Genomic DNA, 26,130 nt, shown 5'->3' with positions numbered 1-26,130 from the left:
GCGTAGATCATCGTATAACGATTAGATCACTGTCTGTCTGGCGTAAATGAACACTTAAAATTAGGATGTTTAAAATTCAACGTTATTTAAAGCGGTTAATGGTAGCCGAATGGATTAGGTCTCCGCTAATCGAGCCAGAGATGTCTCGTGATACGGGGTTCGAATCGTTCGACTGGTAGTAATCGTGACACCCTGCACTGAAGATTCCCGAATGGATGAAACACTAGTGTCTGTAAGTATTTAATTATTATAGTAAAAAATAATTATGACATCCCCTTTAAGAAATTCGTTTCTTATCGTTGAGCACTTTCAGTTGAATTAAAAGTCGGTCAATTTAGCTCTTATGCGTAGATCATCGTATAACTATTAGATCACTGTCTGTCTGGCGTAAATGAACACTTAAAATTAGGATGTTTAAAATTCAACGTTATTTAAAGCGGTTAATGGTAGCCGAATGGATTAGGTCTCCGCAAATCGAGCCAGAGATGTCTCGTGATACGGGGTTCGAATCGTTCGACTGGTAGTAATCGTGACACCCTGCACTGAAGATTCCCGAATGGATGAAACACTAGTGTTGTATGTATTTAATTATTATAGTAAAAAATAATTATAAAAAAATAAATATATATATATATATATACATACAAAAAGAAACACACAAAACACTTATGTTTCATAAAATATAAATTTATATGTACGTATTTACACATGTATAATCCACGATTAAGCAGTACTGATAATGTCCAAAATTTTTCCAGTCACTTCCGTATTAGGTTTTCCTTGGTGTTATTCACTCATTTATCTTTGGATAATTCTTCTTTTCTCAGGATCAACATAGTGTATCTGATGACGATAACCATCTTCTCGCTGCTTGGTTCCTATCATTAAAGAGTAATTTTATTTAGGAAAAATGATCAGGATTTGAAATTCATAACTCTATGATATTTATTAAAAAAGGAAACCGCCCAGATAAAGTTACGTTAAATTTTCTCTTACCTTTTCGTTGGTTACATTCAACTGTAATTTGCCATCACGATATGCAGTATAAAGCCACGTGTTTAACACGAAATTGGAAATGGTAAACCAGATCATGTACCTATCTGTATATAATTTTGGTAATGGTTTTGGAGAAAATGTGAAAGTTGAAGTTTGATTCCCCGTCATAATTACTGCCTAAAACATGAAATGAAATACATTCGGTCATACGTATTTAATAGTACAATATATATATATATATATATATATATATATATATATATATATATATATATATAATTTGATAGATGTGTTTGTGTGTATGTGTGTGTTTGTATGTATATATATATATACATATATATATATATATATATTATACGCATACCTGTATTTTAAAAAGTCAATTATACAGGAAAGATATATTTTCTTAATTTTTTCGATTAAAAATCTAATTTAAAAGACAAAGATCAGGTTAAACCCTTACTGAAAATGAGCTAGAGATATAGAACTTTGTAGGTATAACAACGCGGTCAAGTAAAATTTTCACCTTCTTACTTAAACATGATTATTAAAATATATGCATTTCATTCATAATTGCAATAAACAATTTTTACTTCACAAGAATTAACATATATATATATATATATATATATATATATATATATATATATATATATATATATACGTATATAAACGAGGGGTGTGCAATAAGTAATTCTCCAACCGACCTCCATTTGTCTGATATAATGAGATTTTGCACGTGCAATGATTTATACCTCTATGGTTTATGTGGCCAATTACAGCTCTGAACTAACTGTGGTTTCTGTTTAAACTGAGTCAGGTGTGAAATGGAGCCTGTTGAATGTCGAGCAGTGATCCGGTTTTTGTATTTGAAAGGATGCACACCACATGAGACTTTTGATGAAATGAAAGAAAGTTATGGTGATAATGCCCCATCAATCATATGACCTTGTAAAACGCTGGCATCGTGAATTCAAACATGGCCGTAATTCTGTGGAAACAGCTCCCAGACCTGGTCACCCTCCTTCTGCGATTGATGACGCATCTCTTCGTCAAGTTGAGGCTGCCATTTTGGAGGCTCGGCGCATTATTAATCGGCCAATAGCACAAGATGACAAAAGTGGAAACTATCATTCATGACCATTTGCATATGCATAAGGTGTCTGCCAGATAGATTTCCAGGTTGCTCACACCATTTCAGAAGCGAGAACACGTCGAGTACTCGAGGATGAATTCGGAGATGTGCCAAGAAGATAAGTCAAAGTTTTTCAAAAGACTGATTACATAGGATGAGCCTGGGTCTATCACTATGATCCAGAGACCAACGCCCAGTTAATGCAGTGGAAGCACTTGGACTCACCACCTCCAAAGAAGACAAGGGTGCAACCCTCCGCTTTCAAGGTCATGCTCACGGTCTTCTGGTACCAGGACGGAGTAGTGATGACAGATTGCCGAGCAAAGGGTACCACAATTACAGGAGCCTATTATGCTTCACTTTTGAGGAAATTAAGAGAAGCTATCAAAATCAAGAGGCCGGCAAGATCAGCAAAGGACAACACTGCGGTCCACAACTCGCATGTCGCCAGATCAGAAGCACGGGCGTGTAGTTACGAAATCCTCCACCATCCTCCATACTCTCCTGACCTTGCATCTTCTTATGTTCACCTCTTCCCAGCCATGAAGTTGTTTTTGAAATGAAACCGTTTCCCAGATAATGTAGCCTTGATTTCTGATGTCACGTCGTGGTTGGAGGACCAACCTGGGTGTTCTACAAAACGGTCTCCATGGCTGCATCAAAAGATGGGAGAAATGCATAACTCTCGGTGGTAACTATGTAGAGAAAGACTAATAACTGTGCCAAGTTTCGTTGTTCTGCTGCTAAGGGAAGTTTCACAGAGGCATTACTTATTGCACGCCCTCGTATATATATCTATATATATATATATATATATATATATATATATATATATATATGTATAGTAATTCCGTGGATTTCTATCAGAACATATTTAAATAATAAAAAGAAAACAGAAATAGACAGATTATAAAACAGTGCATGTGTGAGGCCAAATTAATTTTACATTCAGAACATAGCTGCACTTTATACAGTTGTTAACAATAATCAATCATAAAGAAACTCAAATATCATTTCTTTCTTTCAGATGCTAATTTAAAAGAAAGCATTCACCTGAAGTCTGTAATTATGTAAACAGCAACAAGCATTTATAAATCCAATATATGAATGTGTGTGTGTGTGTGTGCAAGCCTATATTTGAAAATGTTATTCACTTAAAGACGTACATATTTCTGTTTTCGCTACAAACGGAAAAATTCTTACGCATTATAGATACATTTTGTACGCGTAAATAGGTACATCGATACTATTAAATTTTTATAATTTATACGCACTTGTCATTGTGTGTGAATGTCTTGCAAAAGAAACAAAAAATATTGATTTAAAACGAAGTTTTTTTTTTCAGTTGAAGGAAAGACTTTTATTAATTTTCCAATTTCCAAACCAAGCCGCGTAACATGTATTTTCCAAACCAGTGATAATATGGTCGTATTCAGAACTTTTCCTTGGGATAAATAAACATGTGTTTTTTTTTTTTGGTGGGGGGTTGCATCTGTAGCCAACTGTTGTATCTGAAACTCATTCCACAGTATACGATCGTTCAAAAATCATGTCAAATTCCCCATGTTTATGCCATTTGTATACGTGTGAAAGGCTTCGGTACAAAATTGCTGAAGACAAATGCGGAACCAGTTCATATTATTTTTGTGGGTATTATAAAAAAACTAGAGTTACCTCCCTTTTCGTCTTCTCATTTCCTTTCCTTACACTTTAAATAAGGCCCTGTCACATTGGCCAAAGGTGCCGCTCATCGACCAATCACGACAACCAATTTATTAAGCAGGCCTAGAGATTCCCTTTAAACTCTCTCTCTCTTTCATTCAAACGTGTGTGTTGGAAAGACTTATTATTTCATCTCTCTTCTTTCCGAACTTGAATGGGACCGTCAAACTGAAGACGTTAAAATAAGAACTTTTTGAACTTCTTAAAAAGCCGCAGGCGCAATTGTTTTGCAACCTGCTCATTTTATATTTGTATTTATGTAAAGTTAAATACACTTTTATTGTTCTCCGAATTGTATCTTCGTGTGTCTCTTTCGTCCTAAGTGTCTGGTCGAAACACAAGATTATTTATTTCTCTTTCTTTTTATATTTATCTATTCATATAGGTATGTGTATATATATGCAAATAATGACAATAGTTTTTACGTATGTATTTTTGTAGATTTGTGTTGGTAAAATGTAATACTTCAATGGATGTGCATGTATTCTGAAAAAGACGGTTAAGAGCCTGGTATCGTTTTGCTAAAACATTACACGCTAATAATTTAGATCATACATGGTGTACAGTGTATGATTAATAGCGGGGAGAGTCTATTGAATAGCTATTGGTTTATCATTACCTTGAATTAAAGACTAAAATCTATTTAATGAATATGCTTCGAAGCGACAGTAACTTATTTTTTTTAGTAAATTAAAGTCTATAAAGCAAACAATATATCTCTGTTCAAATACGGACAAATCACCGTTCTATCCGGAAATGTTTCGGCACATGTAAAATTATATTAAAATCAATGTTCGGGTCAGGAAAATGCTATTCATATGGTTTTGATTTGAATTGAAACGGTTGAAACTAACAAGTCATATATGGAGAGCCGGTAATATAAAACTACTACTGCTACTACTACTACAACTATGACTACTGACATTAATACAAGCATAAGTACTACTAACAACTACGGGCGTTCCGACAAGCAGAACTAGTATTTCTACCCTAAATTAATTTGGTGTTATTAAAAAAAATACTTGGATAATTTGAACTTACCTTGTGATTGGTTTGGATGTATGTATGAGTAATGACTGGATCTGATACGAAACGATAGTCGAAGACATAGCCATTCTTTAACCGGCGAATCACTAAGAAAAGAAAAATTCAAACATTTACATGTATATATAAACAAATTAACCGGTACTAGAATAAAGTTACATATCATGAATATTAAATAATTAGGTATGAGTAATTCTAATGTCTGGTTCGATATGGGACCTGTTTTTGAACGCCAGTTAATCGTAATATATATTTTTTTTCATTTTCGGTTACTTTTTGATTATGTTTTTTTAAACATAATCAAAAAGTAACCGAAAATGAAAAAAAATAAGATTACAGCTTAAAGTTTTACTTTTTGATTATGTTTTTTTAAACATAATCAAAAAGTAACCGAAAATGAAAAAAAATAAGATTACAGCTTAAAGTTAATTTCTCAAAGAAAAAATAGCGTGTGAAATAAAAAAAAAATACGTGGAATAATTTTATCTAAAATCTGAAAAACCGTATATTTTACGTAAAAATTCATCATGACAAATATCGTGTTTACATTTTTCTGGCAAAAGAAATATAAGTTTTCTGGAATTATTTCCAAGTGAAGTATTAAGCTAAAGCCTTAAAATAATGAATTAATACAATAAATATATTTATGTTTTGTTAAAAAGGGCAATCATTATCCAAAAATATGGTAGCAACAAAATTAGTTTCGTATCAAAAAAAAGTCATGGCGGCAAAATTAATAGAAATACGGAAGCACATTAATGACATAATTTAATTGACCCAATTAAATTAAGCGGATTTAATTCACTAAGTTGCAATGACAATTTGTTCATTAAAAAGTCCAACAATTATTAATAGAATTTAAACTTTCATAAGCTTTAAACGGCAGGGCAAAATGGGCATGTTTCCTTTTCTTTTCAAAAATGGGCATCCGTAGTTACCGGCATGGAACCTTTGTATAACGTTTTCCATTTTTTAATTTAATTATTTTTGTGTGTTCCTGTTTTTACATTTTTTTTTAATTTTTTGCTGAATATTACATCCAAAATATGCTACTTCGAAAGTTTCACATTCTTGCGAGCAAGCAAATTATTAAAAGCATGCATATAAAAATTATGCGACCTGTAATTTTAAACAAAATAATACATTTTCACTAAGATTTAACCAAAATAATACATTTCCGCTAAGATTTAAATAAAAATAATAAGTTTACTATATTCCGCGATTATTATTTGATAAATAAGGAAAATTAAAATTTGTATTAAAATTGGTTAATTTCCTGATATTTGTTGAATTTTTAAGTAAAGGAAAGGGTCAAAATTTTGAGCGTCCGCATTCATATTGCCCCTACATATAAATAATACAATGTTATTACTTTGTACTCTTTGAGCACTTTCTGTTTTTACTGCTGAGTTCACGGGCGTATATATATATATATATATATATATATATATATATATATATATATATATATCGAGTGTTGGTCACATGTGATATCTCCTCATCTTGAGTTGAGCATATTTAGAAGTGACGCCCGTATTACCATTAGTGTATAAAGCGATGCTCTTTGTGTAAACAAATCGAGCTTAAGTATTTCAGACGATGTCAAAACATCGTTAACTACACGACTCGCACAGCAACCGCCGATAGCGTAATGGTAAGGAGCCTTGATTGTCGTACAGTCGGGTTTCAATCCTGGCTTGATTACTGTATGTGGGCGACTATATATATATATATATATATATATATATAGAGAGAGAGAGAGAGAGAGAGAGAGAGAGGGGGGCATCCACATACAGTGCTGTTTCGCAGCTCATCAGTGCGGCTAGATGGGCAACTGCCTAAAGCCAAGATCGAAACCCGACTGTCCAAATGACAGTGAAGGCTTCTCATAATTACGCTATACAGGTGATGCTGTGGGGGTACTGAATTAACGATGTTTTTGACATCGTCTCAATGCCTCTACTCGATTTTTTTACACAAAGAGTATCGCTTAAAACGCTAATGACAGTTTCTATATCACTTCCCAATATGCTCAACCCAAATAGGCAGCATTATAGTCATCCAGATACAGTACTGTTTCGCTGTTTCACATGTCATCAGTGCGGCTAGGATACAAACCTTTCCACCCAAATGACAGTCAATATATATATATATATATATATATATATATATATATATATATATATATATATTAGGATTTGAAGATAAACATATAATCGAAAAAGAAGAGCAACAGTAGAAATCCAATCTTGTCAGCATGTTCAAAAACTTACGTGCTCTATTCAGCCAGTGTCAGGAATTAATAAACTGTTACACGCATAAATATATTATACAACAACAACAACAACAACAACAACAACGACGACAACAACAACAGTATTTCTAATTATCCCTCAAGGTGCGTAGCAAATTGATACAGTAAATACAATATTTCGTCCATTTCAGTTGTTTAACTAGACTATATTTTTTCGCACTAACAGATAAGAGTGCAATAAATTATTGTTTTGTAACTATGTTATGTTAAAAGTAAAAACCTGAATATTACGAGTGTGAATCCAGTCGTCGCCATAGAAAAACCTTACATAGAATATAGGCCACTTGCTCATGGTCACTTCTCCATGTAACTAATATGATTTTTTATAGAATGAGTTCTTACTCCAAAGATACCGTGAAAATAATGGCAATAGTAATAAAATCCGTTGAAATGAATAAATGTATCATGTTCTTTTTCTGTTATTTAAATTATTCCAACCATTGTTTCAATCTTGGTTGTTATTTTTATTACATTTTGCTTATGGACATATCGCCCTTATTTACATGGATATTGCCGAACCCAAGAATCTTTCTATCGAACTCAGGAGCGTGTTCTGAAATTCGAACGAGACTGTAGATTTAATGCGCGAGTTAGGTTGTTCTTTTTCCGTCATCTAGAGCCGAGGAGAAGTATTAAGTAATGCCCAACTGTGTTCCTCATACAACCCGAATTAATCTAATAAAACTTACATATTTCGAACTTACTGACCTGAAAATTAAACAAAATATTGTTTGATACAAATTAACAATGCGAAAAGAAATTGCAAAATATTTTTGCTACTGAAACATAATTTGAATAAAAAATAAATTGTTTGATAACAATAAACCAAATCTTTATATTGTAAATCATTTCGATTTCTCAACTGTTATTCCAGGTTAATATCTTCAAAAATGCAACTGTAATATAATGATCAATAAAATATATCACTTACGTGGAAAATTGGTAAATCTTGGAGCAACATTGTTATTGACGACCTTTATTGCACTGTCACACAACTGTTGAAAAATGAACGAAACAAAAATATATTTTAGGATAATTTAGTTGTAAAGAATCTGACAAAATTTAGAGTGTTTGTATTCATACGTAACTAACAAGAGTAACCAATTTGCTGCCTAACTAAAACGCTTAAAATCTTATTTCGCAAGTAAATTGTTAATTTAGTTTTCATTCTATAAAAAAAATTGAAAACAAAATTAGCATGTTATTGGTGAAAAAAGATTTTATTAGAATTAACACGCAGAAAATATTTCGCTTAAACTGTCAATTAAAATCCTTAAAAACCATATCGGTTGGAGACTCAGAAATTTTGGAACAAAGCTGATAGTCACAAGAGTTTACAAATTGTACCGTACTATTTAATTGAGTCTTATCTAACTTTGTTAAAATTAGTGTAAGCCGATCATAAAAATTTCGTTAAATTTGAACAGTGCTAATCCATGTATTTATTTACAAAAGTGAAAGTGTATGTGTATGTCTGTGTTTGTACATTTCCCTACCAAACTACTCTGTCAATTTGCAGTCTACAGACTCAAGATTTGACATAATTGGAGGTGAGATTTAGGAAAATCTTTGGAATTGGTGTCCAGCAATAAATTTTGCTCTCCAGGTGTCAAAGTTTAACGATTTGAGGTTTGCAAACTCTACCAAACTCCTTCACCAAGTTGGGGGTCAAAACACTTTACATTTTAGATGTAGGTAACTTGGATATGGATTAAACTTTTAATTTGACTTGACACCAACACAATAAATATTAAAGAGTAAAACTTTTTAAAATTTTGACCTTTGTGTTCTCTACCAAATTACTCGCTCAATTTTCAGTCTAAACATTTGAAATTTAACATAAAGTGTATTCAGACATAGAATAAGCTTTTGAATCGTTTTATGGCTGAGAATTTGAGGTGCGATTCGGTCAAAGTTGAAAAGATTTGACATTTTCGATCTCTAGCAAACTACTCACTCAATTCTTGGCCCAAACATTCGTAATTTTACATCATGGTTAATCAGATATTAAGAAAGCGTTTTAATCAGTTTTTCGGCGAAAATTTGGCTGCCAAGAGATCAAAGTGTAAAAGTTGACATTTTAGATGTAGGTTACCTGGACATGAGTCTAACTTGCTAATATATATACGTATAAATATGTACATACACTTATGAACAGTACACAGGGCCCGAGGAAAGCCGGGCTGAACCGTTAGTTAATAAATATTCTCAAAATTCAAGTTTCTTTTTATAAATTTAAAAACAAGTGTTACGGGGCTACAAAGTAAATATAACAGATTTGCAATAGATTTAATTCCTGATCATTTGACATCAATAAAACAAGATACTCTTAAGTTCAATTAATATCCGTCAATATTGCCTTATTTACTGTACACGTTGTATATAATTAAATAACGTAATGACTCTTTATTCTAAACCCGAATAAGAGTTCTAAATATATCGTTTAGTATACTTATATCTAAATTCTGCTCTGATAGAAAAGTTGTTCCAAACTCTTAGACAGTTTTTATGGTGGTATTTGTATTGGAAATAGAGATGGGCAAATCAATCTTGTAAGTTGGCGAATCATACGAGGAAAATTCTGGTTAAAAATAACATGTTAACAGCTATATATATTTATGTCATTTTACATTTATCGAAGTTGTCAAAAATCAAGAAGCCCCTTCCCGTGGGATGGCATTTCAGCGTTATATAAAATACAGACATTCGAATATTCCATTAATGTTGTTTTTTTACATCAAACATTGAGTTAGTGAGGAAGTTAGGAACATAATGTTCCTCTCCCCAATTGACTACTGGTGAGGTGTTATAGTATAGCTTTTATGTGTATATCTTTCTTGTGTTCTTTGTCTTAATGGATTTCAGGACAAAAACTTTATCTGATGAATTACTAAGCTTCGTGTTGCTACTTGCGGTAACATCACTTATGGAAACCAGTGTGGGTTAACAATACCGAAGAGATTTGATACGAGCTGCGAATATTATGTAATTCTTAATATTTAATTAGAGTTTACGTACAGAGAAAAGTATCTTTGTGCCGGATTGTCTTGACAAACCCCTGTAGAAAGAGACCTTAAACAATCCAAGATCGTATCAGTAGGCATTCAATTGATGTCCGTATATAGAAGGCATTCATGACCTCTCCAGTGTATAAACACCATAATGCGTCGTGAGTAAATAAGCGAAAACTGAGTTCCATACCATGCTTATTAGAGAGATTATAAAATCTGGTGAAAAATATTAATGTAACACGCGTGTCAAATGATCGACTTTGACAGATCACTGTTTTTCTCAGAATGTTTATGGAGAAAATATACATGCTGATAGAACTGAAGGGGAAAGAATTTTCCAATTTACTATTGCAAAAGACACGTTGTTTTTAAACAGATTTTTAAGACAAAAGAAAACCAGCTCATTATATATGCATCTATTTCAGTTAATACAGAAGTAGTTTATTTATTGGTTAGAAAAAAATGAACAAATTAGATGGTTTAAGAGCAATGGCGAAACCTGATCCGCTCCAATGTATTTAATGGACAAAAATATGAATTATTCAGGAATAATCTTATGTTGTTTTTGATATAAGTAAAAGGCAGAGACATTTTTAATGCAAGCATTTGTTTATTTCATGCTTTTAGTCAGCGTTATAAATGGATAGCTTTTGCTCTTTTTAGGAAACAAGCAAATAGGGACGCTGAGTAACAAACATGTATTTTTTAACGATTCTTGAAAAAGATTTTTCTTACAATTTACCTCTTTTCACTGTTTGAAAGACTCAAGTACATACGAGAGGAAATATGGGGCGTTTACTCAGATTTTAAGTAATTTTTTTGGAGGGGATATGAGACAAAATAAAACTATTTTTCAATTTTTAATGAAAGATTAGTATCATATATGCATTTGACATATGGCGGATAAACATATCAAAGATATTCTAAGTTTTTAGGGCGTTTAATATTTCTTCCAGTGAATATTTGTTCAAAAGACAAAGTTTAGGAAACATGTAAGCGCTACAGCGTACAATCACATAACTCACATGAAATACATCCAGATATTTTAGTTTACTATTCTCAAAAGCTAAAAACAGAAATGAGGATCATTGTAATTGTATTTGTACGACATTGTTACTCGATTTCTTTAACATTTGTTTGTCTAACGTCGAAACAATTATGTATTGTTTGCTTAAAATTTAGGCGGAATGATAGGGATTGGCAATATATCTTTATTTATATGTTCAAAAACCTTAGGATCGCCAATAAAATATAGTTTATCAAGGTGTCTGCATTCGCGCTGGACAACAGCAAATCGAAAAAATCTCTACTATTATATAATAAAATAATTTCTATGGGTGTATGTGAGTGTGAGATTTTTTTCCGTATGGACGTGAAAACTTTTGGCTCGAGTTTTATAAATTTCAGACAATGGCACTTTATATGTCTGCCGGTGTTCTTAGATAAGTTTTCTCCCGGAATATATTCGATAAATATCGTAAATCGAAATAATCTGATCTAGAAAGTAACACGTGATTTAGACTAAAGTTAAGAGCTTACAAAGTCACACATCACATGTGCATTTGAGAAGTTTTAATACCACACAAGTCGAAGAGCGCGATATATAATTTCAACTGTAAGCCCTTTAATATGAGAGGGTCGTGCTTGAAAGAAATGTTTCTGTTAAAAGCAAAACAGCGCCTGAAATAATTATTCTGTTTAGAGCACTATTAAAGCATGATACTTGACTTTGCATTGCTATATTTATTGTAAGACAGTATATATATATATATATATATATATATATATATATATATATATATATATATTTATAAACATAATTTTGTAAAATCAGCAGTAGCGTTTCTGTAGTGCAATTTAGATTACATTAAAAAAAAAACTTCGAGAAGCATGTGAAGCTTTCTCCCGGTACAGCGCGATTTGTCATCAACAAGAGCGGCCAATCACTCGATTCGATTAAAAAACGGGCGATTTGCCCAATTCCGATGAAAATAAAAATGTAGGAGTGTGAAACATTTGTTGATCTTCATTCAATTCTGGGAAACGAAAGACGGTTTGCCTCACATCACGCAAAGTAATGTTATTTATGAATTTAATTATTACTGTACTGCTGGCTAGTGGGTCGAAGTCCTTGAACTAGGAGACACGATACCAGTATATATCAGTGGAACGGAACAATGCTAAACACGTCGTTTACTCCCGTCTGTTGTTTGGAATTTGCTTTTGACCATCATCTAATTATAAATCAAGCTACTGTCAATCGCTATAAAATGGATTGTTTTAGAATTTTGACCCGGTTGACTTTTGCCGGCAAAAGGTGTCCGTTAGATCATTGGATATGCTCGGAGATATGTCTTTATTGTCCTAATACCTCCTCAATTTTAATTGTACATATATTTCTTATTATTTTATATATATTCTCACGAATTCGGATTCGTCTTTTCTTCCTCTTTTTACCTTTTATTTTTTAAAAATCTTTACTCTAAAGTTTTAATTAACTCCTAATGAGTTCTTATGTATAAAACGTTACTATGCTTTGCTCTTATATTATTTTCAAAGAGTTGTACAGTTTTTGTACCGAAAAAAGTTAATTATGTATATATATATATATATATATATATATATATATATATATATATATGCGCGTGTGTGTGTGTGTGTTTGTGTGTGTGTGTGTGTGAAACATTTTTGGTCGGGGGTATAAACTTGATTTATGGCTAAATACAGACCAACCACCATGATCAATGAAATGAACCTGGTTAGTTAACTTTTATTTTCATTTTTTTCTGTTTTTAATCATCATGCTGGTTGGTCGGTATTTAGCCATATATATATATATATATATATATATATATATATATATATATATATATATATATATATATATATATATATATATGAGAGGAAAACCTACGAGGGTAAAAATTACTACAAGAAGAATAGCATAAACTCGCCATAAATCAAGCAAACAGCAGAATATATTGTTTTGAAAGAGACGGATTATCTTGTCGACTATTGTATAATTATTTTTACAGTTTTTTTTCTTGTTAAGTAATCGAATTCGACTTCTTTTTAATGTATTTTTCAAGAGAGAAAATGGGCCTTTTCACGACATTCTTCTTCTTAATTTTTCACGTATACTTGTATAGAATGGGGGTATTTAAAAAAAAATCTTCTCTCACAGAGTTGTAAATAATCCTGCATTTTGTGGGCTATTTCATATCGCCCCCGATACTATCGGGACGCTAGGAGAGAATACATACTATTTCGGGGCCTTCTTCTCGCTGGTTAACGTATTGGCTCCATCTCACAGATGTGAAACCCGCTTATATTTAAACGACCTACTCAATACATTATAATGGCATTATATAATTAAGCAGATCCTGTCACGAGCAACAGCTTTGCTCATGTCGATTAAATGTTCAAAGACTGCATCGAAACATTCTTAAATTTAAAACGTACTTATATCGCAAAGGAAACGAATTAATAATAATAATAATAATAATAATAATAATAATAATAATAATAATAATAATAATAATAATAATAATAATAACAGTTAATATATATATATTTATTAAATGTTAGACATATATATTAATAAAATAAAACAAATATATATGTATATATAAATATATATGTATATATATATAAATATATATATATATATATATATATATATATATATATATATATACGTCAAGTATCATTCTACGGATGTTGATTTAAATATAGTGCATCATTAAGATTCTGTTAAATGTTTCATTTTTTAAGCTGAAGTAAGGATTAAGTAAATATTAAAACAGTATATATTGCTTAATTAGCGTGTAATTACTGTGTATTAAAACCAATGCAAATCAAATATGTTCTGTATATTATATAAAATACTTGCATAAATTTCGTTCAGTACCCTTAGGAAATAGTCGGAAAAGGTTGAAATTTGATAAAGTATACTTGATATCTGACATATTGTAAAGCGTTCAGAAAGAAAATAGTCATCTGAATTTTAGCGAAAAGGCACTACCTTGTTTACATCCCTTCAATTCTGTGAAATTAAATTACACATATGCCAATTTAAAATCTGTACATCTAACTGGCGTAATTCAAAACTCAGAATGATTGTTTTTATAGTTTAGCGGTGTGTCCTGTAGAGACAAATATGCGAATATATACACATACCTAATTTTTATGTGTATTACGATGTTGTTAAAACTAATGACATTATTGAAGCGAATGCAAATATTGTTAAAGCATCCATTAAACATATGATAAAAGACAAATACAATTTGGATCATCACAGCAATGCATTAGTTTAGTTCTTAACCTGTCCTGAATGATTCGCTATTTAAAACAACATCCAGAGATTAAAAAGATAACGTCATCACCTGATAAAAACCTGGGGAAAAATAGAGAGTGTTCATTATTAAGCATTGGAAATGTCAGTTATCGAAAATAAAATGTCAGTTATAAAAATAACAATTCAATGGTTTTCTCTACCCAAAGCCTTTGCTGTTGGGTATGATTATATTGTGTCATTAAGTCAAAGCAGGATTAATCATGATAAAAGATCTAATACTCATCAATTGAAATCACGTTTTATTTACGTCATATTCGTACACTTCACTTAGCATTTCCAGTCCCAATTGCTCAACCGTTATATTCGAAAATTCTAAAATTGCAAAAAGCAACCGGGAATATCTGAGTATCAAATTCATAAAGTTAAATTTACTTAAGTATACAACAATAATTTTAACTTACCCTTTTTTTCAGGAGGCTGTTGATTTTGCTACGGACAAAGGGAAGGGCTATTTTTCCAAAAATGTCGGTAGAAGAAACTTGCACATTGACCTGGCTCTCACAGTTTACTGCTTGCAAGGACAACCCTCCATTAGATGTCTTAGCTGAAATAATCAAAGTTAAATCTTATAGTCAATATTTGAGAATATTTCTCTTTCTTACTTCTTTTTTTTCCGTATCCATTTCAGTTCACTGGTCAGTTCCGTGTATTTATATGCGTTTAATTCTTGTTGATTTTCACTCTGTGGTATACTGAAACGACAAAATCTACGATCTGACAGGATGTTTCCTTCTTGTTAATTATTATATCTCGTCTCCCTGCTTGGATGTGTTTATCTGTTTGTGCGCTTATTTCTTATGTGATTTTATAGCACTGCTATCGGTTGTGCTTCTACCATTTGCCTTAGTGGAGCCGAGTCACTTGTTATGAGGGGAGACTGTGGCAAAATGAGAGCGAGGTAAAACGAGACACCAAAGACAACTGAAACAGAGAGAGAGAGAGAGAGAAAGAGAGAGAGAGAGCGAGAGAGCTCTTTCTTGAGGAGTGATCAAGAGATCACGGGATAACGCCTTGCCGCCAACGTCTATCATTGTTGTATTCAGCCCCGTACATAAAAATGGGTAAGTATTCAAAATGTATCTATTTTGATCCATTTTATGGTTCTGCTGAACTCGTGTTCTTTCCGTAGCCTGTCAAGGGGACTGTAGGATATGGGCACACTACGACTGTGCAGGTCTAGACGAATGCAACAAGACACCAATCTTCATTTGTGGGCTCTGTGAAGACTGACTTATTCAGACCAAGATCTGTCTCGTTTTGCCCCATGCTTGGGGACAGCACATTTAGCTGAATAAATCATCTGTATTTCTTTTGAAAAGAATTTCTCATCTTTTTTTGTTGTGGCATTGTTTTCCAATACTTTGAATGTTAAGTACACAGAATATGGTTTATATGCCAATGCTTCCTTTGATTCGACGGTTCATTTCCCCTTAAGTATCTCGTTTTGCCCCAGGTTCCCCTATAGTTGGAAATGTACTGTCTTTCACAACCTGATGATATCTATTCTTAAATTATTTTGGAGTTAGTTTGCTGCATACACCTATTATGTGGTTTATAGTTTGATCTGTTTTCCTGCATAGAATGTATTTGTAGTTTTCTTGTGTCTTGTAAATCTTTGTTTTGATATAATTCGTTCTAATACTGCTATCTTGTGCGTTTGTTATTAGTTATACAGTTTCTCGTTTAATGTGCTTTATCGTAGCCAGGTCCAAAACATTTCTTGAGTCCCATATTTTGTCACCCTAATGGATTCTCTATTTAGTAGTTTGATTTTATTTTCATTGTCACCCCTCTGTTCTCTATCTGGTTTATTTGACAGTATTTCCTGTTACGGTAATTATCCTTTCTATGTTCTGCATTATGTATGTTCCTAATTCTTTCTGGGAATTATCTACAAAATGTATTTTTTTTACTTAGCAGTTCTCTTCCTCCATTTTTTTCTTTTCACGTACAACGGTGGATATCTTGCACTGTGTGTAATGTAATGTGCATATTCATAATTTTCTCGATCGTCTACTTACGATAACAGTTATTCTTCACTACAATCTATAAACGGGAGAGTTTCTCGTAGGAGAGAAACTGCCATGTGTTTAACTTTTTTATTATGTCCCAACTATTTAATTTAGTTTCTTATTAGGCATTCTTTTATAATTTTCTCTCTCATCACTGGACATTTAATAATGTCTGCTTTCAAACTACATCATATTTTTATTTGTAATGATTGGCTATCGTGTCCATTTTCCATTTTGTTTAGGTTGTTTCATACATTCCCCCATCTCCCTTTTCCTTTCCTTGTAATTAGCATTGCGCACTTTTTCATAGCGATTTTTATGGATATCCTAGCTGAGTATTCTGATTGTGTTTCAGAGCGTTTCTATTTTCTTTTTGTGAAAGGTTTACGGTCGTTCATATATATTAGATAGTTCCATTCTTTCGTCTGCATTAGTAAACTTGTATCGGGATTGGAATTTTATAATATGCTATATACAGCTCATCTTGCTATGACGGACCGTCATTGTTATAGGGAATCTCCTTGGAAAATATCTCTTTGTATTTTTATCTTAGTTGTGTATTGCCATTCAGCTGTAAATTCAAGTCTCAGTTCCTTCATTTCTTTTATCATCCACATTGAAAAGATTATCTGATATTTTGTACATACTTATGCATTCTATCATCCATGCTTGAGAAACTCTGTCGTATGTTTTCTAATTGTCAACTCATGCCAAACCCATAATCATTGTTATACTTTTTACTCACTTCAAGACCCATTGGTCTATTTATACTACGTTATATTCCCCTTTTTAATTTTCGGCATCCTTTCTTTTCGTCGGAAAATAGTCTACGAGTATAAAAGGAGTGGTTAATATGTGCTCTCATCTGTGCTATTAGAAGATTCCATCTCTTTGGTAAGCAGGTTATAGACTTGTAGTCGCTGAGGGTTGTTTCTCTTTAAAGTGACTTTTTGTATCAACGTAGTCCTACATTTGATTATCCATTTTGGTACGTTTACATCCTGGATACATGTTTTCCCCCAATCTGTTCTCTATTTTGTTCATTTGATAGTATTTCTACGAGTATTTAGAGAGTGACTAATATGCTCTCTCAACGGTGCTGTAAGAAGTTTCCATACCGATCATAAGCAGGTTATAGACTTGTGGCCGCTGCGGGTTGTTTCCCTTTAAAGTTACTTTCTGTTTCAGCGTAGTCCTACATTTGATCGTCCATTCTGGTACGTTTGCGTCCTGGATACATGTTAGCAGGTTTTGAATTAGATTTTCCTGAAGTTTTATGAAGTTTTATGAAGTTTTTCCACCAGTATTTGTGCATTTCCTTGTGATTAAGTGCTCTTAGGTTGGTCATTTTTCTTATGGTCGTCTTAAGAATTTCATAGCTTATTTTATTATCTGCTGTTTCTCTGATTTGATCCAACCTACTTTTCATCTCTTTCCACCCTCCGGTATTTTATTGCGTTGCTTTTCGAATATTTTATCCTAGTTGAGTTTGGTTTTATTCTAGTCTGATCTGTTTTTTTTTTTAATTTATTGTTGTTGTTATTATTATTATTATTATTATTATTATTATTATTATTATTATTATTATTATTATTATTATTATTATTATGTTTTAGAAAATTATTATTATTATTATTATTATTATTATTATTATTATTATTATTATTACTATGCTTGAATTAATACGAAAGACAGAAAAAAGCGACTCTCCTGACAAGTTTTTTTTTTTTTGTATTTGATGGAGCTGTTTATTTTATTCAAATAAATAAACGTATAAACTAATAAAAATAGTAATTATTAGTAAGCTATTAAAAAGGGGAAAAGAGGGGGAGAGGGGAGGGAAAATCATTCCCGATCATTTATTATTATTTTTATTATTATTATTATTATTATTATTATTATTATTATTATTATTATTATTATTATCAGTAGTAGTAGTAGTAGTAGTAATAATATGTTTTTATTATTATTGTAGCGTGCATTGCTATTTGTTATTATTATTATTATTATTATTATTATTATTACCGATATTACTGTTACTATTGTTATTGTAAATTTTATTTTTGTTGTTGTAGTTTGTGGTGGTAGTGGTAATAGTTGCGATGGTGGATGGGAAATATCGGGAGGGGATCTTTTACTTTTGTGTGGGACCCTCCCAGAGATGATGTCTCAATTAAACTATCGGTGGTCGTGTAACCTTAAATTCACTAACCCCGTTTATGAGAGAATGTCAAATCAAAATATTGAAAATAACGACATGAATGAGGCTTGAACGCCTTGCGATGGTTTCACGTCCGGCATGTGTCCTACTGGTCAACAGGGTGCGTTCTGTCTTCATCATACAAATGTTCGAAATTCTGAGGATGTGTGGTGGCAGACACACGAAGGGAGTTGGAACAGGAAATGTTAAAAAAAACATGGACGCATGAGGAAAGAAGAGTACTGTGGGAATGCTTTGTAAGAAGTAAAGCACTACACCTGGTGGATATGTCCGGAAAGTGAAGGAAGAGTTGGAATCGAGAGGAGGAGGAGCTAAAAGTGTCCCGAGTTTGCTATTCAAGTTAAAATAAATTAAAAATAACAACCTACTATCTGTGATTGTAAGGGAAGTGATTGAATGGATGGTTAGGAAAAAATGAATATCGAAAGTAAAATTGATGAAACTAGCTTTGAGGAAAGCACTGGGAGAGTGGAAGTGCAGAAGGGAAATGTAAGCGATGACGGGAGGCGGGCAACTGAGGGGGAATGGAATCCTATCATTAGAGGAAATGATGAGAAGGTAGATGAAATCAATGACTCTAAGACAATGGAACCAGTGGAAGATGTATGGTAATGAAGTTCGAGCTTTGACTTTTGTAGAGAAGAAGTACTTTAGAAGTAAAGAGAGGTTATTCTTGGCGACGAGATAATATATATTCTGAATGTGAAGAGTAGTGATAGGCGAAAGGTCAAAAGCGAGGTAGAAATACTTCAAGGAGTAAGTCACATCACAAGAAAGAACATATCGATTACGAAACTTAACAGGTTTCTATATGTAGCGTCATATGTTGTTGCGAATAGTTTTGGCTTAATACAGAAGAAATAGAAAGAAATATAGGAAATATAAAATAATATGGATAGAAGGTCATACTGCCAGAGGCAGCTGGAAGAAAGTATTAAACGGTGGCTAAAAGACATTGGTAGAATCGAGGAAATAAGAAAAGGAGTTTCATTATGACATTAGGCAATGATGAGCTTGTAATAAGGTACAGATTGCTGTAAATGTGAGCGATGACCGTTCTAACAATGTTTTAAGAAAACGTCCATACTGGTGTTATGAACATAAGGAACTTTGTAGGAAAAAGTTTTGCGTTCCGACAGAACAACCTTTTTCGGTACAATCAGTCCCAGCTTTATAAAGCATTAAATAGTAGTAAACAGGCGGGAAATAACAGCACTCCAAATGCAAAAGATGCAAGGACGTTCTGGAGTGGGATTTGATCTGTCGAAGGGTGATATAATAAGAAGGCTAACTGGTCACAGAAAGGCTATCAGGAATGCAGTAGATGAAGAACGTTAGGATAATTAATGATGAAGTAAAAGCTGGCATACGAAGGATGACAAGGTTGTAGGCACCTGGTCCAGATGGATTGATAGGCTTCTGTTTCAAACAGTTCCAATACATTTGTTCACCTATAGCTGCTGCCCTGAAAAGGGTCATACAGACTGGAGATGTCCCTGATTAGCTTGTTAAGGGGTGGGCGACACTACTTTGGAAAGACTCAGCAAAGGGAACAGATGCCAGCAATTATAGCTCAAGTACATGCCCATCACTGATCTGGAAACTGTTAACTGGAATCTTCGCGGAAATAAATTTTGTACATCTTGTGAGAAATGGGGTTTTCCTCATGAACAGAAAAGGTGTCGAAAAAAAACTCGAGGGCTAGCAAGCACCAATTACTGATTGATAAGGAAGTTATACAGGATGCAAAGAGGAAGTAGAGGAATTTGAGTGCAGCATGGATCGATTACAGAAAGGCTTTTCGTTATCTCCACTTCTTTTTGTAATGATAAGGATGCCACTGAGCATTCTCTAGAAGAGAGAGAGAGAGAGTGAGAGAGAGAGAGCGGGGGAGCCTGGGTATAACTTTGGATCTGGTGGAAGACGCCTCATCCATCTACTGTTTTTGATGATTTAAAAACCACTGGAAAAGAGTAATGAAAAATGCAAGAGAGCTATATGCTCAATCGGTTAAATCCAAAGTAACTGATCAGCGGCTTGGTTCCCACAAGTTTTGGCAAATTACAAATAGGATCCTGAACAGAAGCGTGCGTTCTAACCCATTCATTTTCAATGGACCAGAGGGCATCTCGTCAGGAGCAGACAAGGTCAAACTATTTGCCAAGAACTTTGCAGCCAATTCTACCCCATGCGACGAAGGCAATCAACTCCCCGTATTTCCTCCTATAACACACAACAAGCTAGGTAACATACCAATATCTGTGCGTGAGGTCGCCAAGCTAATCAAGAACCTTGATTCCAGTAAAGCAACTGGCCCTGTCGGCATTCCAATTACAGTGTTAAAAAAGCTTCAATCAGAACTTGCCTCCATACTTACAAAACTCTTTAAACGTTGTCTTAAGGAGAAGTGCTTTCCAACACCCATTGAAAACCTCATAAGTATGCCCTGTATTTAAGAATTCAGGTGATAAGTCATCTCCATCTCAGTATAGACCAATAAGTCTCCTGTGTGTCATAAGTAAGTTGCTGGAATCCATGTTAAATAGAGAAGTAGTCAACCACATCAGCAGAAATAACCATCTTGGTGACAAGCAATATGGTTTCCGTTCTGCTAGATCTACAGCAGATGTGCTAACGGTTATATCTCATAGGATTAGTGAATCTCCCAACAAAGGCTTCCTTTCTAGGGCAATTGCTCTTGACATATCATAGGCCTTCGATCAGGTAGGACATAAAGGCCTACTTCACAAGATTTACAGCTACGGTATAACTGGAACCTATTTCCAACAGAAGAGACGTTCGAGCCTATCTTTCTTTTATCGTTTTTTCCATGGCAGTTGTTCGTCTGAGCTCCAATCTCTGGTCCCCTCGCTAATCTTTCACGATAAACACCCGTCTTGCTGAAACTACTGTCAATATTTTTCCCCACTATTATCTGTGCCTTAATCAAAACGTAGATTCCATGAATAAAGCTTCGTTCTTATAACTGCACGCCTGTTTCCCTCCTAACTTCAACATGGATGTGCTGCCTGTTTCCCTCCTGACTTCAACATGGATGTCTTTAAGTCCAACATAAACAAATTTCTGATGACTCGCCCCTAAATAATGGCAATACGCACAATAACCCTTATCCACGAGTGGCTTCTGTGCCTTGATAAGTGGTGGCCTCCATGTAAAAAAAAATTTGGTAGAAATGAAAAGGCTATGGAGAGACTGTTAGAGCTCGAAGGGACATACTCGGAAGACATCGGAATGGAGTTTGGGATTAGTAAATGTGCGGTGCTGGTGATTTAAAGGGGAGTAAAGGTTCATTCATATGGAATAGTGCTACCAAATGGAGAAATTACGAAAGAAATAGAAGATACAGGATATAAGTATTTGGGAGTGTTGGAGGGTGTAGGCCTCATGAACAGAAAAATAAAGGAGAAAGTCAGGAAGGAGTACCTTAGAAGATTGAAACTAATTGCGAAGTCGAAATTGTATGGCGGGCATCTAATGAAAGCGGTAATGCATGGGCAGACAGTGTTTTGACATACAGTGCGGGAATTTTAGAATGGTCTGACAATGAGTTGCGTGCAATGGATATCAAAACAAAAACGAAGTAGAATAGCGAGACTGCGTCAAAAGAAGAACGACGGTGGGAGAGGATTGAAAATTGTAAAACATTGCGTTAGAACTGAGGATGTTTCGTTGAATAAGCATGTGCTTAGAAGTGAGGAGTGGATGCTTAAGGTTGTGACCAATGAGGTGGAGGTATGTGAGACCAAGGCTGATTATGTGAAACGCATGGATAGAGAAAGGGCAGAGGAACTGGCTAGGAAGAAAATGTACGGAAACTTCTTACAGGATATAGCAGAAGTGGCTGATGAAAGATCATGGCAATGGCTTAGGGTACTGAAGCTTTTGTTTGTGCAGCAAAAGAGCATGCATTAGGAACACGATTGTTAAAAACGTTGTTCTAGGAGAGAAAGTTGCTGCAGAATGGTGGATTTTTGGTAAGACCTCAGAGCCAATTGCGCATCTTGCACCAGGGTATAGTGGACTGGCCCAAAGAAAGTACCGCAAAAGACACGATCGCATGGGACTCCAAACATATTATTGTAGTAGTAGTAGTAGTAGTAGTAGTAGTAGTAGTAATAATAATAATAATAATAATAATAATAATAATAATAATAATACTGCTGCTTGTCGCTTCGGCTGTTGTCATGCTATGCTTACAAACAAACGTAAGTTGAATATTCCGAACACATTTGATTAACTAAATTGGTGTCGATGCGAGGCATAAACCTAGCCATATTCTGATTGGCTGAGAAAAACGCATGCCAGCAATCTCGCTAACCAACCCGAACGTTAAAACAATATGGGGAATATATCTTACAGATTTGTACAGGTATGTTAAAATGTTTATTTATAAAAAAAATTATTTTACGCTTCCAAGTGTTTTTTTTTTTACTTAACGAATTTATTCCTATACCCCCCCGTGAAATAAAAATGGACTATTTCCGTCGCCTATGGCCTATTAATTATCTTGTTTGTTTACCTATTTAATGAATTTCATCACAGTATAAAAATAATTAAATGAAAACGAATATTTTTTGTATTATAAAAATAATCACCTTAAAAGTAAGTTCTTTTTCCTTATTATTCATTGTTCTTGATAACTAAAGAAAAAAATATAATAAAGAGTGATATTGAAACTTACTTGGAAGGGTAAGCCATATAATACAGTATTTATCTGCGAAAACTTGTTAATCCATAAAAACTCATACGATCAATAAAAATTAATTTTTATGTTGTTAGTAGTTATCAATCCATAAAACTTGTATGTTTTTAGCATTTATCATCCATATAAAACTTATAATAAACAATATTAGTTAATTAATAAAAAAATAAATATTATAAAATCAAAACTTATTTTCATTTATTTTTTTTTTGTGACCTTAATTTTAGTTAAAGCTGTGCCCTCGTCGGGAGTCATGTATATTAATATTCTTGCACAGTAAATAAAATTAAATTAAAATAAAAATTCATTTGGATGTTTGTGCATCTATCTTGCTGTGCTTACGATAATTTTGTTTATTAAATTGTCACATGAAAATACAACAAAACTATATTTCTTAGTTTCTATTATTTTTACTTGATAACTAAAGTAAAAAAACTATACAAATATAAAAATTGGTGATATTAAAATTGACTTCGATGGCGTAAGGCATATAATTATACCCCCCAAATATCTTATTCATCCATAGAAAACTTATTTATTTATTCATTAAAAAACTTATACCATAAATAAAATTAATCATCATATTATCATCCCCCCAAATTAATAATTAACAAAAGTTAATTAATTATATTTGTGTTTGTGACTTAATTTTGTTTAAATTCTCACATGAAAATATTGTTAGGTGAAAGTAAAAAAGAGTTACAAAACACCCTCCCCCATGTTACGAATGGCTTCCAATATTACAGTATTATTTCAGTGCGGTAACATAGATGCATAATATCATCATTTTAAAGCTTTATTTTAAGCTTTATTTTTTCCATTACACAAATAAATTCGTCCAAGTATTTCCAAAGCAGACAAGAAATTAACTTGTTTTAAATCTATTTTGTAGTGATATTAACAACAAAAATAGTAAAATTAAAACAATTTTTTCTTATCTCGAATTATTTAATCAAGTAATAGTTTCGTGCTTATTTTTTAATCCTAATGGACTATTTCATGACGTCACTTCCTCTGGCGACGTCACTTCCGGTATGGAGTACCGGTGCGCGGCATCCGAGATTGGCACGCAACTAAGCAGGTCTGATGTGCACGCCCACCTTAGAGAAATGGTATTGCTCAACTCGCTTTCCCCGTAATCTATGTGAATTCACGTTCGTTTCCTAAAATCATGTGTTCTTTTCGTTTATTACGATTATACCCCATAACAATGCATATACTCTCCAACTTTTGCGATTACATTTGCAAGTGAATTTGCATTATCGCAACAGCAGTTTCCATAATGTCTTCTCGCTGGCAATAATCATTGGCCTTTATGAAATTTGAGTGGTATCAAACTTCCTCAATGTCTCAGTCATTTTCGGCCAAATATAGTAGAGGCCAGGCCAGTGCTTTTTCTTCGCGGTCTTTCTGTCCTCCTTGAGAATTTATAGCTATTTATGGAGGCGTCACTCTATTCTGACAATACGTTTTTAGATACGACGTAGTTTATTTACAATTTTACATTTCCAGGTTTCTTGGTTACATTGGGGTTCAAGTAATTATTTCGTGTGTTCTTTTGTTAAAGTTTTTGTATGAGTTCCATTAGCGTTACTAGTGTCTGTGGATTAGTGCCCACATTCAAGTGTTTTCTTTAAGATCTAAACTGTTTTAAAAAATATGTATGCTGTATAGTCGTAATTATATTGATTGTTTTCATGTTCCATATTCCCTTTAGTTCTCTTGCAAACTCCGCCTATTTGTTTCGATTTTCTTTGCTTGAATGAGTTTATCTCTTTTTACTTACATGGCTAAAAGATATTTTCATATTTATTTCTCTGGTATGGGGTTTTACCATTTGTCCGCATGTTCGTGCTATGCCTTCCTCACTCAGCTGAACCTGCTTTCATATTTTTATGATCTAGTCTACTTGTATGTTGTTTACTGTTTCATCTCTGCCAAAATTTACATTATTATGTTCTATTTTACATTCAATGCAATTAGTTCCAATCGCTTCGTTCTGCGAAACTGCCAGTTAAGATTCTGTTTCTCTGTTCACGTAGCCATTTTTATCCACGTTTCGGTGTTTTTGTGAATCTTCTCGTAAGGCATTGTAATCAATCGTCCGCGTAGATATTTATCTTTACACTTTTCTTGTCCTTTTTTTTGTGGTTCAATCGTTTCTTACATTGGTATTCTTGACGGTGACACTTGCTGTCGTGATGTAAGCTTTATGCGCTTTTTTCTATTTTTTTTAGTACTTTCGACATAGATTTCTACATTGACCAGTCGTGTATTGTTAAAGTAGTTCTTTTCTAAGTCACCTATTCTGGTAATTTTTTACAGATATATCGTCTCAGATTTTTACGAGTCTTTCATGTAGAAATTTGAATTCTACTCAAGTACACGCATTCTATCGTGACCTGTCATTCTCCAGTTGCCATTTTTCGAAAGGTGATCTTGAGGGTGTCTTTATTAATTTCTATTTGTTTTCATTATCTAATTTATTGGCGTTCATATTTCAGCCATTTGTTATTTCTTATGTGATATTGAGGGAGTTCCCGTATCTGGTCACAGAAATATTTTGCTTCTGTCGAGTTGGGTTGTTCTGTTCTT

General features: G+C 33.3%; 1 protein-coding gene across 5 annotated transcripts in view; it reads right to left on the bottom strand.

Moving 5' to 3' along the window:
- Positions 1–26,130, bottom strand: part of LOC145276824 (bactericidal permeability-increasing protein-like) — a 230,657-nt gene that overhangs the window by 58,851 nt on the left and 145,676 nt on the right. For all 5 annotated transcript variants that reach the window (XR_013868035.1, XM_080128175.1, XM_080128173.1 and 2 more), the window contains 4 exons: positions 14,981–15,123; positions 8,143–8,206; positions 4,895–4,986; positions 997–1,173 (listed from right to left, as the gene is read on the bottom strand). Coding sequence is in view for 4 of the 5 variants with exons in the window: in XM_080128175.1 (XP_079984301.1) it covers positions 997–1,173; positions 4,895–4,986; positions 8,143–8,206; positions 14,981–15,123 (476 nt within the window). In the remaining variant the exon portion in view is untranslated. The remainder of the gene's footprint in view (positions 1–996; positions 1,174–4,894; positions 4,987–8,142; positions 8,207–14,980; positions 15,124–26,130) is intronic.

The sequence above is a fragment of the Euprymna scolopes genome, chromosome 5 (genome assembly GCF_053919585.1).
Source record: "Euprymna scolopes isolate OS-2025 chromosome 5, ASM5391958v1, whole genome shotgun sequence".
Taxonomy (NCBI): domain Eukaryota; kingdom Metazoa; phylum Mollusca; class Cephalopoda; order Sepiida; family Sepiolidae; genus Euprymna; species Euprymna scolopes.
Note: the sequence above shows the minus strand (reverse complement) of the source record. Positions and strands in the feature narration are given on the sequence as shown.